Source organism: Pongo pygmaeus, chromosome 1, assembly GCF_028885625.2.
Source record: "Pongo pygmaeus isolate AG05252 chromosome 1, NHGRI_mPonPyg2-v2.0_pri, whole genome shotgun sequence".
Lineage (NCBI taxonomy): Eukaryota > Metazoa > Chordata > Mammalia > Primates > Hominidae > Pongo > Pongo pygmaeus.
In genome coordinates, this window is record NC_072373.2 from 163103870 (window position 1) to 163123939 (window position 20070).

General features: G+C 38.9%; 1 protein-coding gene across 8 annotated transcripts in view; it reads right to left on the minus strand.

Moving 5' to 3' along the window:
- IL23R (interleukin 23 receptor) overlaps nucleotides 1–17581 on the minus strand; it is a 141885-nt gene extending 124304 nt beyond the window's left edge. For 3 of the 8 annotated variants that reach the window (XR_010124293.1, XM_054483653.2, XM_054483634.2), the window contains exons 1-4: nucleotides 17387–17576; nucleotides 15756–15854; nucleotides 14318–14614; nucleotides 1026–1149 (exon numbers count right to left, since the gene is read on the minus strand). Coding sequence is in view for 7 of the 8 variants with exons in the window: in XM_054483653.2 (XP_054339628.1) it covers nucleotides 1026–1149; nucleotides 14318–14614; nucleotides 15756–15825 (491 nt within the window). In the remaining variant the exon portion in view is untranslated. Of the gene's footprint in view, nucleotides 1–1025; nucleotides 1150–14317; nucleotides 14615–15755; nucleotides 15855–16533; nucleotides 16680–17386 lie in introns of all 8 variants that reach the window. The other 5 variants (XM_054483617.2, XM_054483600.2, XM_054483609.2 and 2 more) reach the window with 4 other exon arrangements.
- Between the last annotated feature and the right edge of the window lie 2489 nt (nucleotides 17582–20070).

The window sequence follows — 20070 nt, forward strand, 5'->3', positions numbered from 1 at the left end:
GGGATTACAGGCATGAGCCACTGTGCCTGGCGTGGAATTTTATTTTTTAATAAACTAAACAAAACAAGAAACACGGATAAGGTGAGCAACTTGTCCTAGTTTGCCCACAACTTTCCAGGTTTTAAAACTGAAAATCCTTTGTCCTGAAAACCCCCTTAGTATGAGGCAAACAGGAAAGTTGATCAGCTATGTAGACACTAAATTTAAGATCTGAGGGTCATTATTAACAATACCGTCCATGAATTTAGTGGTAACATGGCATAATTATACACACTTTAAAAGCCAAATTCCACTTAATGAATGAGAACAAACCTGTGTGTTAGGTTTTATTTTTAGGCCCATTTAAAGATTAAAAATAATAGCAATTTGGGGAAATCAAGTTGTTGAAACCCTACAAGAAGAATAGAGCAGGGATTTAAGCAATAATTTATTATTTTATTTTATTTTTTGAGATGGAGTCTTGTTCTGTCGCCCAGGCTGGAGTGCAGTGGCGCAGTCTCGGCTCGCTGCAACCTCTGCCTCCCGGGTTCAAGCAATTCTCCTGCCTCAGCCTCCTGAGCAGCTGGAATTACAGGTGCCTGCCACAATGCCTGGCTAATTTTTGTATTTTTAGTAGAAACCAGGTTTCACCATGTTGGCCAGGCTGGTCTCAAACTCCTGACCTCAGGTTATTCGCCCACCTTGGCCTCCCAAAGTGTTGGGATTACAGGTGTGAGCCACTGGGCCCATCCTAAGCAATGGTTTAAAACTGCACTGGGCTGTACCACCATTAGGCCCCTGCTACCAGTTACCTACCAATGAATAAAAAGGACAGAAAGATCATAGAGCACTTTGCCTGCCAGAGTGAAAATATTAATGGCTTGAAAAGGGCTTTGCTAGTTTTGCTGATCATAAGTAGGAAATAAGGGATAAATCAGGGTATATATTTAATGTTTGAGGCTGATTTCTTGGATCTCTGCTGGAGGCAGAGCTCTGGCTGAACTGGGGTGGAACTGCTTATATGAAGCCGTGAGGAAGGGACCTACCTCTTCACATGCACCATGTATTTTGTGTCTATGTAGGTGAGCTTCCCAGCATTCCAGGTGCAAGTCATGTTGCCTGAATATTCATAAATGACACAGGTTACCTCATCAGGAATATCTGGCGGATCTGCAACAAAACATATCACTTAGGAGCTGCTGTAAGAAATATGAAGTTCTCTGGTCCCGAGACAAGACGGCCGAATAGGAACAGCTCCAGTCTACAGCTCCCAGCGTGAATGACGCAGAAGATGAACGATTTCTTCATTTCCAACTGAGGTACCAGGTTCATCTCACTGGGGATTGCCAGACAGTGGGTGCAGGACAGTGGGTGCAGTGCACTGAGTGTGAGCCGAAGCAGGGTGAGGCATCGCCTCACCCAGAAAGTGCAAGGGGTCAGAGAATTCCCTTTCCTAGCCAAGGAAAGGGGTGACAGATGGCACCTGGAAAATCAAGTCACTCCCACCCTAATACTGCACTTTTCCGACAGTCTTAGCAAATGGCACACCAGGAGATTATATCCTGCGCCTGGCTCGGAGGGTCCTATGCCCATCAAGCCTCACTCATTGCTAGCACAGCAGTCTGAGATCAAACTGCAAGGCGGCAGCGAGGCTGGGGGAGGGGTGCCCGCCATTGCTGAGGCTTGAGTAGGTAAACAAAGCAGCCAGGAAGCTTGAACTGGGTGGAGCCCACTGCAGCTCAAGGAGGCCTGTCTGCCTCTGTAGACTCCACCTATGGGGGCAGGGCATAGCCAAACAAAAGGCAGCAGAAACCACTGCAGACTTAAATATCCCTGTCTGACAGCTTTAAAGAGAGTAGTGGTTCTCCCAGCACACAGCTTGAGATCTGAGAACGGACAGACTGCCTCCTCAAGTGGGTCCCTGACCCCTAAGTAGCCTAACTGGGAGGCACCCCCCAGTAGGGGCAGACTGACACCTCACATGGCCGGGTACTCCTCTGAGACAAAACTTCCAGAGGAACGATCAGGCAGCAACATTTGCTGTTCACCAATATTTGCTGTTCTGCAGCCTCCACTGCTGATACCCACGCAAACAGGGTCTGGAATGGACCTCTGGCAAACTCCAACAGACCTGCAGCTGAGGGTCCTGACTGTTAGAAGGGAAACTAACAAACAGAAAGGACATCCACACCAAAACCCCATCTGTACGTCACCATCATCAAAGACCAAAGGTAGATAAAACCACAAAGATGGGGAAAGAACAGAGCAGAAAAACTGAAAATTCTAAAAATCAGAGCGCCTCTCCTCCTCCAAAGGAATGCAGCTCCTCGCCAGCAATGGAACAAAGCTGGATGGAGAATGACTTTGACAAGTTGAGAGAAGAAGGCTTCAGACGATCAAACTTCTCTGAGCTAAAGGAGGAAGTTCGAACCCATGGCAAAGAAGTTAAAAACTTTGAAAAAAGATTAGACGAATGGCTAACTAGAATAACCAACGCAGAGAAGTCCTTAAAGGACCTGATGGAGCTGAAAACCATGGCACAAGAACTACGTGATGAATGCACAAGCCTCAGTAGCCGATTCGATAAACTGGAAGACAGGGTATCAGTGATGGAAGATGAAATGAATGAAATGAAGCAAGAAGAGAAGTTTAGAGGAAAAAGAATAAAAAGAAATGAACAAAGCCTCCAAGAAATATAGGACTATGTGAAAAGACCAAATCTATATCTGATTGGTGTACCTGAAAGTGACGGGGAGAATGGAACCAAGTTGGAAAACACTCTGCAGGATATTATCCAGGAGAACTTCCTCAATCTAGCAAGGCAGGCCAACATTCAGATTCAGGAAATACAGAGAACACCACAAAGATACTCCTCAAGAAGAGCAACTCCAAGACACATAATTGTCAGATTCACCAAAGTTGAAATGAAGGAAAAAATGTTAAGGGCAGCCAGAGAGAAAGGTCGGGTTACCCACAAAGGGAAGCCCATCAGACTAACAGCTGATCTCTTGGCAGAAACTCTACAAGCCAGAAGAGAGTGGGGGCCAATATTCAACATTCTTAAAGAAAAGAATTTTCAACCCAGAATTTCATATCCAGCCAAACTAAGCTTCATAAGTGAAGGAGAAATAAAATCCTTTCCAGACAAGCAAATGCTGAGAGATTTTGTCACCACCAGGCCTGCCTTACAAGAGCTCCTGAAGGAAGCACTAAACATGGAAAGGAACAACCGGTACCAGCCACTGCAAAAACATGCCAAATTGTAAAGACCATTGAGGCTAGGAAGAAACTGTATCAACTAATGAGCAAAATAACCAGTTAACATCATAATGACAGGATCAAATTCACACATAACAATATTAACCTTAAATGTAAATAGGCTAAATGCTCCAATTAAAAGACACAGACTGGCAAATTGGATAAAGGGTCAAGACCCATCAGTGTGCTGTATTCAGGAAACCCATTTCACATGCAGAGACACACATAGGCTCAAAATAAAGAGATGGAGGAAGATCTACCAAGCAAATAGAAAACAAAAAAAGGCAGGGGTCGCAATCCTGGTCTCTGATAAAACAGACTTTAAACCAACAAAGGTCAAAAGAGACAAAAAAGGCCATTACATAATGGCAAAGGGATCAATTCAATGACAAGAGCTAACTATCCTAAATATATATGCACCCAATACAGGAGCACCCAGATTCATAAAACAAGACCTTAGAGACCTACAAATAGACTTAGACTCCCAAACAATAATAATGGGAGACTTTAACACCCCACTGTCAACATTAGACAGATCAACGAGACAGAAAGTTAACAACGATATCCAGGAATTGAACTCAGCTCTGCAGCAAGCAGACCTGATAGACATCTACAGAACTCTCCACCCCAAATCAACACAATATACATTCTTCTCAGCACCACACCACACCTATTCCAAAATTGACCACATAGTCGGAAGTAAAACACTCCTCAGCAAATGTAAAGAAACAGAAATTATAACAAACTGTCTCTCAGACCACAGTGCAATCAAACTAGGACTCAGGATTAAGAAACTCACTCAAAACCGCTCAACTACGTGGAAACTGAACAACCTGCTCCTGAATGACTACTGGGTACATAACGAAATGAAGGCAGAAATAAAGATGTTCTTTGAAACCAATGAGAACAAAGACACAACATACCAGAATCTCTGGGACACATTTAAGGCAGTGTGTAGAGGGAAATTTATAGCACTAAATGCCCACAAGAAAAAGCAGGAAAGATCTAAAATTTACAACCTAACATCACAATTAAAAGAACTAGGGAAGCAAGAGCAAACACATTCAAAAGCTAGCAGAAGGCAAAAAATAACTAAGATCAGAGCAGAACTGAAGGAAATAGAGACACAAAAAACCCTTCAAAAAATCAATGAATCCAGGAGCTGTTTTTTTGAAAAGATCAACAAAATTGATAGACCACTAGCAAGACTAATAAAGAAGAAAAGAGAGAAGAATCAAATAGATGCAATAAAAAATGTTAAAGGGGATATCACCACCCATCCCACAGAAATACAAACTACCATCAGAGAATGCTATAAACACCTCTATGCAAATAAACTAGAAAATCTAGAAGAAATGGAGAAATTCCTGGATGCATACACCCTCCCAAGACTAAACCAGGAAGAAGTTGAATCTCTGAATAGACCAATAACAGGCTCTGAAATTGAGGCAATAATTAATAGCCTACCAACCAAAAAAAGTCCAGGACCAGACGGATTCACAGCCAAATTCTACCAGAGGTACAAGGAGGAGCTGGTACCATTCCTTCTGAAACTATTCCAGTCAATAGAAAAAGAGGGAATCCTCCCTAACTCATTTTATGAGACCAGCATCATCCTGATACCAAAGCCTGGCAGAGACACAACAAAAAAAGAGAATTTTAGACCAATATCTCTGATGAACATTGATGCAAAAATCCTCAATAAAATACTGGCAAACCGAATCCAGCAGCACATCAAAAAGCTTATCCATCATGATCAAGTGGGCTTCATCCCTGGAAGGCAAGGCTGGTTCAACATATGCAAATCAATAAACGTAATCCAGCATATAAACAGAACCAATGACAAAAACCACATGATTGTCTCAATAGATGCAGAAAAGGCCTTTGACAAAATTCAACAAGCTTCATGCTGAAAACTCTCAATAAATTAGGTATTGATGGGACATATCTCAAAATAATAAGAGCTATCTATGACAAACCCACAGCCAATATCATACTGAATGGGCAAAAACTGGAAGCATTCCCTTTGAAAACTGGCACAAGACAGGGATGCCCTCTCTCACCACTCTTATTCAACATAGTGTTGGAAGTTCTGGCCAGGGCAATCAGGCAGGTGAAGGAAATAAAGTTATTCAATTAGGAAAAGAGGAAGTCAAATTGTCCCTGTTTGCAGATGACATGACTGTATATCTAGAAAACTCCATTGTCTCAGCCCAAAATCTCCTTAAGCTGATAGGCAACTTCAGCAAAGTCTCAGGATACAAAATCAATGTGCAAAAATCACAAGCATCCTTATACACCAATAACAGACAAACGGAGAGCCAAATCAGGAGTGAACTCCCACTCACAATTGTTTCAAAGAGAATAAAATACCTAGGAATCCAACTTACAAGGGATGTGAAGGACCTCTTCAAGGAGAACTACAAACCATTGTACAATGAAATAAAAGAGGACACAAACAAATGGAAGAAAATTCGATGCTCATGGGTAGGAATAATCAATATCGTGAAAATGGCCATACTGCCCCAGGTAATTTATAGATTCAATGCCATCCCCATCAAGCTACCAATGACTTTCTTCACACAATTGGAAAACGCTACTTTAAAGTTCATATGGAACCAAAAAAGAACCCACATTGCCAAGTCAATCCTAAGCCAAAAGAACAAAGCTGGAGGCATCACACTACCTGACTTCAAACTATACTACAAGGCTACGGTAACCAAAACAGCATAGTACTGGTACCAAAACAGAGATATCGACCAATGTAATAGAACAGAGCCCTCAGAAATAATGCCGCATATCTACAACTATCTGATCTTTGACAAACCTGACAAAAACAAGAAATGGGGAAAGGATTTCCTATTTAATAAATGGTGCTGGGAAAACTGGCTAGCCATATGCAGAAAGCTGAAACTGGATCCCTTCCTTACACCTTATACAAAAATTAATTCAAGATGGATTAAAGACTTAAATGTTAGACCTGAAACCATAAAAACCCTAGAAGAAAACCTAGGCAATACCATTCAGGACATAGGCATGGGCAAGGACTTCATGGCTAAAACACCAAAAGCAATGGCAACAAAAGCCAAAATTGACAAATGGGATCTTATTAAACTAAAGAGCTTCTGCACAGCCAAAGAAACTACCATCAGAGTGAACAGGCAACCTACAGAATGGGAGAAAATTTTTGCAATCTACTCATCTGACAAAGGGCTAATATCCAGAATCTACAATGAACTCAAACAAATTTACAAGAAAAAAACAAATAACCCCATCAAAAAGTGGGCAAAGGATATGAACAGACGCTTCTCAAAAGAAGACATTTATGCAGCCAAAAGACACATGAAAAAATGCTCATCATCACTGGCCATCAGAGAAATGCAAATCAAAACCACAATGAGATACCATCTTACACCAGTTAGAATGGCGATCATTAAAAAGTCAGGAAACAACAGGTGCTGGAGAGGATGTGGAGAAATAGGAACACTTTTACACTGTTGGTGGGACTATAAACTAGTTCAACCATTGTGGAAGTCAGTGTGACGATTCCTCAGGGATCTAGAACTAGAAATACCATTTGACCGAGCCATCCCACTACTGGGTATATACCCAAAGGATTATAAATCATGCTGCTATAAAGACACATGCACATGTATGTTTATTGCAGCACTATTCACAATAGCAAAGACTTGGAACCAACCCAAATGTCCAACAATGATAGACTGGATTAAGAAAATGTGGCACATATACACCATGGAATACTATGCAGCCATAAAAAATGATGAGTTCATGTCGTTTCTAGGGACATGGATGAAGCTGGAAACCATCATTCTCAGCAAACTATCACACTGCATGTTCTCACTCATAGGTGGGAACTGAACAATGAGAATACATGGACACAGGAAGGGGAACATCACACACTGGGGCCAGTTGTGGGGTCGGGGGAGGGGGAGGGATAGCATTAGGAGATACACCTAATGTTAAATGACGAGTTAATAGGTGCAGCACACCAACATGGCACATGTATACATATGAAACAAGGCTGCACATTGTGCACATGTACCCTAAAACTTAAAGTATAATTTAAAAAAATTAAATAAATAAATAAATAAAAAAGCCACTGGCCAGAAAAGTTGTGATGCAATTATAAACATTGATTGCTTACCTTAATGATTAGCTTTACCTGATTAAACTTATCAACTTTTCACTGAAAAGGGAATTTATTTTAAATTAGTATGTCTCAACTTGTCTGAAAAGATAATAAATTTGTAATGGAAGAATAAAAAAAAGAAATATGAAGTTCTCTATAGTCAGTTGAGAAACTGACAATTTTATTTGAGAAATCAGGCCAATCAGTACTCAGCACCTCCCTGCTCCTCATTCCATCCCTACTACCTTACCTTGCAACCCACTTTACCATCAAATATCCATTCCTCTTCTTCTTATACTTGACTATATTATCCTAAATTCAGTCTCCCCCAGCTACTCCTGTATGTTTCTCTTTTTCTTAACAGCTAAACACTGTTAAAGAGCCTATTATTCTTCATTTCCCATATGCTTTTAAACCCAAAACAATTATAGTTCAGCCTCCACTATTACACCAAAACCATTGTTGCTAAGGTCATTGATGACTTTCTCTTCAACAGACCCCATCTCTGGTCATTTGTCATTGAGTTTGATCTCTGCAGCATTTGATATTTTGCTCACTCCCTCCTTGAAAGCTCTCTGTTTTAAAGCTGGGTGTGGTGGCTCACATCTGTAGTCTCAGCTACTTGAGAGGCTGAAGCTGGAGGGATCCCTGGAGCCTAGGAGTTTGAGGCTGCAGTGAACCTATGATCAAGACACTGCACTCCAGTCTGGGTGACACAGTAAGACCTTGTCTCAAAAACGAGACAAGAAAAGAAACCTCTTTGCCTTTGGCTCTTGCGAATGGGTTCTTTGTAGTTTTCTTCTACTACTCTGGCAGACTATCTTCTTCTCTTGCACATTTTCCACTACTCATTTTAAAAGTTTGGTGTTCACACACGCAATAAAATATTATTCAGCCTTAAAAAGGAAGGAAATTTTAACACATGCTACAATGTGGATGAAACTTGAAGACATTATATTAAGCGAAGTAAGCCAGACCCTAGAGGAAAAATATTGCATGAACCCTTACACAAGGTATCTGGAATAGTCAAACTCGTAGAAAGTAGAATGGCAGTTGCTGAGGTTTGGAGGAGAGGGAAGTGGATATTTGTTTAAAGGATACAGACTTTCCATTTGCAATAAGAGGGTTCTGGAGATAAATGGTGGTGATGGTTGTACAACAGTGTAAATGTACTTAGTGCCACTGAACTGTACACTTAACCACGGTAAAAATGGTACATTTTATGTTATGTATTTTACCACCGCCACAAGGTTTTTTAAAAGTTTGTTATTCATGCAACTCTATTTCAAGGCTCTTTTCCCGTCACTCCACTCAACTCATCCCACCCCGATTCCTGCCCAGCTCTTTCTCCAGGTGGCCATGTTATGGGGAACATTTTTATTTTTCATTGGCTAGCATCTTTCCCTCTTGAGAAATGACATCCCCTCCAGCCCCTCACTCCAATCTCACCCCCACCTCAACCCCAAGACCTGTCAATCAAGAGGCTCTCCACAGAAGTGTGCCTTTGAGGTAGGCTGACTAATAGGAGTGTGCCTTTGGGAATGAACATATGACTCAAGATGAACCAATCAGAATTCTCCAAGGCACTTTTTCTAAACCATTGTAAAAGAAGCACACTCTTTCCTCCTGAAACTGCTGTCTCTGAGTAGCATGCGAGCTGTAAGTTGCTGGTGGCCATCTTGCTGTCATTGTGAAACAGGCTTTTTCACAGTCTTTAGTCTATTTAAGAATGAAGCCAACACAGGGGAAAACAATACCTAGCAGACTGGAAAAGATGAGAGAGTTCTGATGACAGGAGTTTTGGGGGCCTCTAAAACCTATGAAACCCCAACAACTATAGAATGACACCTAGAATTTTCAGTTATATCATTCAATAGTGAATAAGATTAAGATTTTTTTAAGTATAGAAATATTGAGTGTTTGTTAAATATTCACTTTTCAGGTGTGGGTCTCTTAGTTCATCCCTACGTGTGAAATACTGCTGGGACACTTGACTGCTCAGAGAATGACAAGACAAATGGAAGGATAGGGGCTCATAAAGAATGAAAATACAGACATTTATGCATCTGAAGTTACATCCAAAGATTTATCTTAAGTACATATATGCTTTCACTTCACCTGCAAATTGCTTACCAAAAATATTGCTTGCAAAATAATAAGCAAATATTTTAAAAATTTTATTCTCACTGCAAATCAAGGCAGTACTAGATGTCATTTAAACCTATCAAATTAGCAAGGATTTTGAAAAATGATAGTACACAGTGTTGGAGTGGACTCATGGAAATCCTCTAACACACTTCTGTTGGAAGTACAAATTGGTACAGCCTTTATGGAGAGCACTTTACATATCACAATCTGTAAAAGCAGGTATAATATTTTGCAATTCAGCAATTATACATCTAAGAATGCATCCTTATTGAAATGTTCATAGATATATAAAATATTTGGCTTAAAGGGTGTTCCCTTAAAGTATTGTTCATAACAATGAAAAAATTGTAAACAAGCTCAATTTTCCAAAATAAGGTTAAATAAACTATAATACAGTCCTAAACACATCCAAAAGCAATGTTGAAGAAGACAGTTTAAGTACTTGGCCTTTGGAAGGAATTAAAAGTATATTTAGTGAAGTCATGATCATATGGCAAAGTGAAAAAAGCAGGTTGCAAAATGGTTCAATTAGTGGTTTCATTTAAGTGAGAGATTGAGAAAGACAGGGTCTGAAATTTCAAAGACATATTCCAAATTATTAAAGAGGGATTATGGTTACTAGTAAAGTTATGGTTTTATGGGAATGATAGGTATTTCTTTTTTGCTGGTCTACATTTTAAAAACTCTCTATATTGAATGCAATTTGATTTTATAATTAAAAAACTATTTTCATATACCGAAGGTCTAATATCCTTTTAAAAAAACCTGTATTCAAACAGTAAGAACACACTAAAAAGTACTTTACAACATTTTGGTGACTTGTAGCATTGAGTTACAATGGAGAGAAACTGGGCTCCAAGTAGGGTAAAATAAATCTTTGTTTTAATTGAGCCTTAAATGAAGTAGGTGGGGAAACATAAATTTAAATCATTTTGGAGTTTGAGTTGTCGTCCCTCATTGATTACAATGATTTGTGCTGGAGTTATTTCTTCCTCTGGTTTCAGATAGAGAGTGTCATTGATTTGGCTATCAGATCGTTTGGGCTGTGTTACTCCACAGCATCCTACATGAAGTGAATTCTCGGGGTTACAAATGTCTGGTGGTTAATTAACTTTGCAAAAGATCAAAAAGATGACTATACACACATGCAAATAAGTGTTTGTTAACATGAAGCAAGGTAAAGATGGGCCTGTGAGTATGGTTGTGATAATAACATCAAGTTGTTGTTAGGCCTCATTGCCAGGTTATTCAATATCCAAGAACAAAACCTGGCTATACAACAAGATACTAGAGAATACTCTGAGGTATACAAAAGAGGGCTTATGTTTTTGCTCTTTCCCGCCAATCCCACCCCTCCCCTATTATTGGGACACTCAGGAATCACAGGCCAGGTTTCTTGTTAATTCAGAGTCTAGCCAAGTATCCTTTTCTACTGAGAGCTTCTTGAAAACAGTCTGTGATTTCCTGTTCTTTGTACTTCTAGCATTTAACACATTTTTGGTGCATAGTAACCACTCAATAAAGTTTATTCCATGAATTGATTGGCTTGATTAAGATAATAACATGAAGGATTAAAATGGAGAGAGATGCAATGCTTCTGGCAAAGATCACTCTACAATTTCTTACTCAAGCAGGGCACAGGCCAGCCTAATTGTTCTGTAATCATACTTAATAGCAATGTTAGAAACAAATATTCAGAGGCTTTTATTGAATAACAAATGTGCTTTCATCATTGTAAATAAAGTCCAAAGGTTAAAATTTAAAAAGTCAAAGATACTTAAAATTTTAAACAAATGATTAAGTGGAAACATGACTGTTTGTGCATGGTTTAATTTGGTATTTTTAAATGAATAAAGACACCTTGTATTTTATCCCATGATTGGTGTGGCCTCATTAGAACAAATTTCCCATAATATGTGTGCATTTAATCTTAGATAAGAATCTAAGAAGTGTTTAGGATTGTGGCTAAAAATGGAAATTGTGATAATATGGTTTATATTTCACAAATTATACATTAAAGCACAGCACTTTAAAATATATTTGGATAGCTTTTCAAGGAAAGCAATGACTCATTTATCTTGTCTTTTACAATTTGTCTCTAGTCTAAAAAAATACATATAATCATTTTGTTCAAAGCAGTGATGATAAGTTGACATAATAAATCTCACATGACAAATATCCTGTGATCGAAGTGGTCCAGTGAAAGCAATGTGATTTCTAGAATGCCACAAAACCCTCAAAAACCCTTTTTTGACCTACTTAAATAGGAAGTTTTGTTTGCTAAGAATGTAGAGCTCAAGAAGACATTCAACTTGAATCCAGGGGTTTGAGTAAATTCTCACCTGGCAGTTACATTTTTACACTCATAACCAGAGGCCTTTGTAAGGAGTTACAATTCACAAACTCAAAAGTTAAATAAGTGGAAAGAGTGATGTTCTTTCTAAGCAGCCATCAGAAATAGAGAATGTATTTCCATTAGGCTGTCCTGGAAGAGGAACGAAGTCCATTCTCTTACCTTCTACATTGCCTGGTGTTGGGTTTGGGGATGGAGGCCCCCCCAGCCAACACTTGGGAGGGCTTTTGGGAGTAATCAGTTATACAAACTGCAACACATGGAAGGTGGTGTTAAATAAAATGTATAGGAGACCATTGTTTTGGACTGAGCTCCTGCACTAGGCCCCCACATACCAAACCAAAATGAAGTCAGTCCTGTTAAGTGACATATAACCAAGCTGAAACTTTAAGGAAGCAGGTAAAACTCCCACAGACTAGTTTTTCCTGAAAACAGAAAATTCACAGCAACCACGTAGGAGCCCAGGCAACCTGAGCAGGGATGATAAGGAAACCCCCTCTGCTTTAACCATTACAAGGAAAATAACCTGAAGTAACAATGTTAACCAATCTGGTAGTTTTTATAAAAATTTCTATTTCTTGTTCCTACCTTACAAAAACCAACTGTTCTGTTATAATAGTAGAACCCAAACTAAGTATATAATTATACAAGCCAGCCCGTATCACTATAGTAACTTAAACACCTCCAGGACACTCAGAGCACATATCAGTTTTTTAGAACGAGATGCTGCCGATTCATGAATCACACATAAAAACCTATCAGATCTAAAAACTAAATTTGCTGAAATTTTGTTTTTTAACAGAGACAATGTTTATTTTGCTTCCTTTTTTTCCTCTGGCTTAAATTAACAACTAACCTTTTTCTGTAACTGTGAAAGTTGCTTATTTGCCCTCCAAAGAAATTGTATAGTCTCTCTACCCCACTCCCACCCCCAAAGGATAAATAGTAAAGTATTTAAGCTTGAGGTTTGGTTATGTTTCCTGAGGATGTGGACAAGCTAAGGAGATTTCTTACATCAGATAAGATGTCTGCCTGCGGTTTAATTTCCACAATTTAGGGCAAGTTTAGCAGCTTTAAGGCATCAGTTTAAGGTAGGTTTATTCTTTGACTCCAAAACCTATGACTTTCCTTCCTCAACTCACCTCTACAACTTTCTATAGTTCCTTCTCTTGAAAAGCTTGCAAGATCAGGTGCTCAGAGTTAAGTAGGACAATGGCCTCATTATAGAGCAAGGAAGCCTCTTACTTTCCAAGCAGCCACAATGGGGTCAGGTGGTAGTGGTGATATGGGTCTGCCCCCAGCTAAGTTGTAAAGGTGAAGAAGAAGCAAGAACTGAGGCTTGATTCTCAAAAATATGGAGGACGGGAACATGGCAAAGACACAAATTCCTTTATTTTTTACTGAAAATGGGTTCAAGTGCCATAGAGAATGAATATCTGAGTTAAAACAGTGCTGAACTTATTGATTTACACCCTTCATAATAGTAGAACCAAAACTAGGTATATAATTATACAAGCCAGCCCATATCACTATAGTGATTTAAACACCTCCAGGACACTCAGAGCACAAATTGAATTTAGCGTATATTTTTAAGATTAACTTGACTAAACTTTTAGATAAATTAATAATTATTCCCTTCAAGGTGGGTTTTAAGAAAAAGAACAAAATTAATAGTTACAATAACAAACAGTGATTCTAAATTGGAATAGTGAGATTAGGAACAGGATTGTAGAAGACTCTCCCTATGTTTTATGAGAACGATGTGTTTTTAAGGATTTGTGTACTGTTGTACTTTAAACTTTATCATACGCTTCCAAATAAATTATTGAAATTAAGTGCATAACACAGCCTGTATAATTAGCCTCCTTTTACAGGCGAGGAATTGAGGCTTAAGCAACTTGCCAAAGGTCACAAACCTAGGAGTACAGTGGGAGCACAAAACTGGTTTTGCAACTCTCCCTAAACCTTGGCCTCAAAATTTCTCAATGGGATCTGCTTCAAGGTTAATTATATTAGTTTAGAAAAATAAAACAAGAAGATTAAAAGAGCAACATTTTAAATCTAAGGGTGCTGGCCCTCACATGTGCAGTGTTTGTTCAGGGTAGAGGTGAAAAATTGTTTTTTGAATGTATTGGCAACGTTTTCAAATTTAGAGAGTACACATTAAAATTTTATATTTCTGTCTTCCTTTGAAGAGCCAAAAGATGTAGGAATACTGGGCACCTGTGATTACTGGATCTGGGCAATGGCTACAGTTCATATAGTTCACCAACCTGGCCCTGGAGACATTTGAGTTTGCAGCTCCTGTATGAAACTAATCTAAAAACTGAACTATACTATTTTGTCCCTATTTTTAGAGTAGTGTGGTAATGACCAGTTAATTGTTAGACTAGCTTTTGTTTGTATTTCGAATGTGCCCCAACACTTACATCCAGAAGAAATGTCTTTTCCACATATCAGTGTCTCTTGAAAATGTTTGGGACATTCAGCAGTGCAGTACATAGAAGCATGTGGTTCCAGAAAGTTTTTATACCAAAGCCGAGCTGTTGTTTTATTAATCCTTGTGATTTGAAATCTTTCTTTGATGCCATTTTTATAAAAATGAAGTTTCCTTGGTTGGCAGTTCTTAATTGCTGCTTGGCAATATATAGAGATATTCATACCCATCTTAAAAATTGTGGCTGGTTCTACCCAGATGTGGCCAGAGCAGTTTATATTTGTAATTCCTAGAAATAAATGGAAAAATAATAAATTACATGTAAAACATTAAATCAAGAGATTCAGAAGAATATGCTATTGCATTTTAAATTTATTATTTCTATTAATTAAATGATTCCATTGAAAACAGTTTTAGGACTAGATGTATCTTTTCATAAACTAGCCTATTACAGTGTGTTTCTGTTAGGCTTTTTTTTTTTTGAGACAGTCTCGCTCTGTCACCCAGGCTGGAGTGCAGTGTCGTGATCTTGGCTCACTGCAACATCTGCCTTCCAGGTTCAAGCGATTCTCCTGCCTTAGCCTCTTGAGTAGCTGGGATTACAGGTGAGCACCACCACGCCTGGCTAATATGGGGTTTCACCATGTTGGCCAGGCTGATCTTGAACTCCTGACCTCAGGTGATCCCCCCGCCTCGGCCTCCCAAAGTGCTGGGATTACAGGCATTAGCCACCTCGTCCAGCCTCTGTTATGCTTTTATTGATGTTCAGCACCATGACACAAGACTAGAGTCAGCCTGGAAGCTTCTCTAAGTGTCTAAAGAGCAAATATAATTAGCTCTCCTACTTTAAAGTAGAGAACCGAGAGATTATAAAGCTACAGTATTTTTCAAAGGTAAGATTAGAAATAACACTGGGCACTGTAGAATCTGAACCCCATTCTCTAGCTACTCAACCTATCTTTTGTTCTGTTTTAGATAAAGCCTACTTTTTTCAGTAAAGTTTGAATATAATGAATAAAATCATACTCTTGCCAGTGGCCCACATAGTTACTATGTGCCTGGCACGTAGTAACTATCAATAAGTGGTTTGTGAAATAGAATTGTATTCAAATGTTTGACAGGTTATTATATAACAGTTATAATAGTTTGACGATAGAACATGCCAACTCAAACTAATAAGCTCCTTTGTGGAAATATTCACATGTGAGTAAGAGGGCTGTCTAGAAGGGAAATTTGAGAAAGAAATCCTGCATTTGGAAGGCGATTGGGCCATTTTTATTTCATTCTATGTAATTTTTATGCACACATTTTTTCCAGTCTAATAATATTTGTATTCTTCAGAGATTCTAACATAACACCATGAAAATGATAATCACTCAATATTCCATTTGTTGAATGAAAGATAGCAATAGATACATAAAACACCATACCTCCATGACACCAGCTGAAGAGTATGTAAAGGGCTATTACTGCATCCCATTGAATAGTGACCTGATTCATGTCTAGAAGCAGGAAAAGACTGTTTCCCTCTGGAAAAAAAATAGGAAAAATGTTTAAATTGTAGTATTTTAGTAAAATAATAAAAAGCATAACATTTTTCCCCAAGAATTATTGTATTTGATGGGAACCTTTGATTAGGAAGACAGGAAGAAGGAAGGAAGGAAGGAAACAGAGCAAAGAAATGTTACTGGTATATTTAGGAGATATAACAAGAGATGGAGAAGTAAAGCCAATAAATGGAATTTTATACTCTTCAAAAGTCACTATGAATTAACTCAGTAGGGCATTTGATCCATTACAGTTCCCCTAATCTAGCCTTTCTCATCAGAAACCTCCTCCTCTGAGTTCACTTCTTCTTTTATTTTATGTTTTAAATTTTTTTAGAGACAAGGGCCGGGCTCTGTAGCCCAGGCTGGAGTGCAGTGGCATTATCATAGCTCACTGTAACCTCAAACTGCTGGGCTCAAGCGGTCCTCCCAACTCAGCCTCCCAAAGTGCTAGGATTACAAGCATGAAACACGGTGCCTGGGCTGAGCTAACTTCTGGTGATGAATTCTTCTCCCTGCCAAAGTTACGTACTTATCACACTCCAGAAATACTAGTCTTTGATGAGCTAAACTTGGGAAGAGCCAAAAATTTCAGAACTCCCGAGAAAATGGATGCAAAATGAAGAAAAGTGAAGTGAGATTAAGCAATATGTGCTCTCACCAGTTAGACTGTAAAAAGCGTTTCGTCTGGGGAGGCGTGGTGGCTCATGCCTGTAATCCCAGCACTTTGGGATGCAGAGGCCGGTGGATTGCTTGAGCCCAGGAGTTCGAGATCAGGCTGGGCAACATGGTGAAACCCCGTCCCTACTAAAAATACAAAAATTAGCCCAGCGTGGTGACATGTGATGGTCATCCCAGCTACCCGGGAGGTGAAGGTTGCAGTGAACCATGATCACACCATTGCCCTCCAGCCTGGGCAACAGAGTGAGACCTTGTCCCCCGCACCCCCCAAAAAAGAGGAAAAAGCCTTTCATCTGTAGAGAACACAAAAGGAACACATTTTAGAAATTCCTAATAATACCGTTGTTAGTTTACAACTAGAGTTACATTATTCAATTAATCAGTTACATGAATTAACTCATTTACTCAACAATCAACATTATTCAGTTATTTTATCTGTTTAATAAAACCTGAGCTTTTTCTATAAAACAACAAGAGAATGCAATGCATGGCTCATCAAATCGCATAAAATATCTAGTAACATTTTAAAAAACTGGGGTCCCCCGGCTCAGGAATATAGGGATCCCTTTCATAATTTGTTAGCAATAGTAATTCTTCTCTTCATAAGCAACAGAAGCCCTAAAAATGTTCCTAGTTAGAAGTTAACTGATGGAAGTATGCAATAATTATTATTTAAGATGATGTGATGCCATATAATATTATAGATTCCCTTTTCATCAGTAACCACTGCATGGAATATCATGAGAACTTGCAAGAGAAAACAACTTGGCCCATGTATTTCTAAAAGGAAATACAGCTGTCTTTAAGTATTTGGATGATCGCTGCCTATTTACCTTTCAACCTGTTTGAAGCACATAATTCCACTTCAGAGCCAGGCTGCCACCCTTGTTGGCTGTGTCATGTCTTCTTTCCTCACTGCCTGCCTGTCAGCGCTCACTTTAGATTTTTACCTCTGAGGTCAATGGAAATGTCAGCAGAGCCCTGACCTACATTGCAGACTCTTGAAGAGGTACTCAAACTGTCCAATTTGAAATGACTGGCTCTCGTGTCACTATTTGGGGAAATCCAGATTACTGAAAGTGAACTATTTTGTCAGTACTTTTTTTTTTACAGCTTAATTTAAAATTGTCTCATCCAAGAGGCAGAACACTTATACATGTTTTCTTAAAAATGTCAAACATTTTGACACCAAAAATATGACGCTTAGTTTTAATTTACAACCAGCACTGTTATTAATTATACACTTGTTTCTTTTTATAGTTTTCCAGCTTTGTTGAAATATAATTGATGAATAAAATTCTACAATTTGATGATATACAACATGATGATTTGATACACACATATTTTATGAAATTATTATCCAATCAAGTTAGTTAATACATCTCTCATCTTATTTAGTTACTCTTTATTTTGCAGAGAGAACATTTAAGCAAATTTCAAGTATGCTGTATAATTCAGTATTGTTAACTATGGTCACCATACTGTATATTAGATCTCCTGATCTTACTCATCTTATAACTGCAAGTTTATGCCCTTTGACCAATAGCTTCCTTTCCCTCCACCACCCTCTAATCTTGGTAACCACCATTCTATCATCTGTTTTTATGGGTTCAACTATTTCAGATTCCACATATAAGTGAGATCATGCAGGATTTGTCTTTCTCTGTCTGACTTAGTTAGCATAATGCCCTCAAGTTGCATCTATGTTACTGCAATGGCAGAATTTCCTTCTTTTTTATGGCTGCATAATATTCCTGTATAGCCCACAGTTTCTTTACCAATTATTCCACTGATTGATAGGCACTTACGTTATTTCCATGTTTGGGCTATTTTGACTAATGCTTCATGAACATGGGAAGGCAGATATCTCTCATGGTGCTGATTTCATTCTGTTGGGGGGCTATAGATCCAGAAGAGGGACTGCTGGATCCTAAGTTAGGTCTATTTTAATTTTTTAAATAAAATTATTTTTATTTCACACTGTTTTCCATGATAACTGTACCAATTTACATTCCTAACAGCAGTGTACAAGGCTGCCCTTTCTCTGTACCCTCATCAATACTTATATCTTGTCTTTTTATCATAGGCACCCCAAAAGGTGGGAAGTGATATCTAATTGTAGTTTTGTTTTTTGGTTTTGGTTGTTGTTTTTGTTTTTGTTTTGAGACAGGGTCTTGCTCTGTCACCCAGGCTGGAGTGTAGCGGCGTGATTACAGCTCACTGCAATCTCTGCCTCCTGGGCTCAAGTGATCCTCCCATTTCAGCTTCCTGAGTAGCTGGCACCACAGGCACATGCCATCACACCCAGCTAATTTTTTGTAGTTTTGGTAGAGATGGGTTCTCACCATGTTGCCCAAGCTAGTCTCGAACTCCTGAACTCAAGCAATCTGCCGGTCTTGGCATCCCAAAGTGCTGGGATTACAGGCGTGAGCCACCACGCCCAGCTCATTGTAGTTTTGATTTGTATTTATCTGATAATCAGTAATGTTGAGTACCTTTTCATATACTTATTGGCCATTTGTCCGTCTTCCTTGAAAAAAAAATCTATTCAGGTCCAGAATCGCCTGACGACACATTTCTTAGAAGGTATCCCAGTCATTAAGCAACACATGATTCCAACACTGTGTGGAGAATTGATTGAAGATGAAGAGCCCAGTTAGGAGGCTATGGAAAATCAAGAGCTGATTTTTGTTTTATTTTATTTTATTTTATTTATTTTATTTTATTTTATTATTTTATTATTTTATTTTATTTTATTTTATTTTGAGACAGAGTTTTGCTCTGTTGCCCAGGCTGTAATGCAATGGCACAATCTCGGCTCACTGCAGCCTCTGCCTCCCGGGTTCAAGCGATTCTCCTGCCTCAGCCTCCCAAGTAGCTGGGATTACACATGCGCCACCATATCCCGGTAAATTTTTTTGTATTTAGTAGGGATGGGGTTTCACCATGTTGGTCAGGCTAGTCTTGAACTCCTGACCCCAGGTGATCCTCCTGCCTTGGCCTCCCAAAGTGCTAGGATTACAGGCATGAGACGCTGCACCCCGTCTGGTTTTTTGTATTTGTTGTAGAGATAGGGTTTCGCCATGTTGGCCAGGCTGGTCTCGAATTCCTGACGTCAAGTGATCTGCCCATCTCAGCCCCCCAAAATGCTGGGATTACAGGCGTGAGTCACCATGCTCAGCCCAAGAGCTGATTTTTAAATCAGATTTTCTGGCCTTTATTGTTTTTGTTTCTGCTATTGAGTCATTTGAGTTCCTTATGTATTTTGGATATTAACCTTTTATCAGATAAATGATTTGCAAATACTTTTTTTCCCTTCTGTAGGTTGTCTTTTTATTTTGTTGGTTGTTTTCTTTGCTGAGCTTTTTAGTTTGATATAGTCCCACTTATTTATTTTTGCTTTTGTTGCTTGTCTTTTCAGTGTCGTATCTAAAAATATTTTTACCCAGACCAGTGTCAAAGAGGTTTTTCCGTATGTTTTATTCTAGGAGTGTATTAGACTGTTCTTGTGTTACCA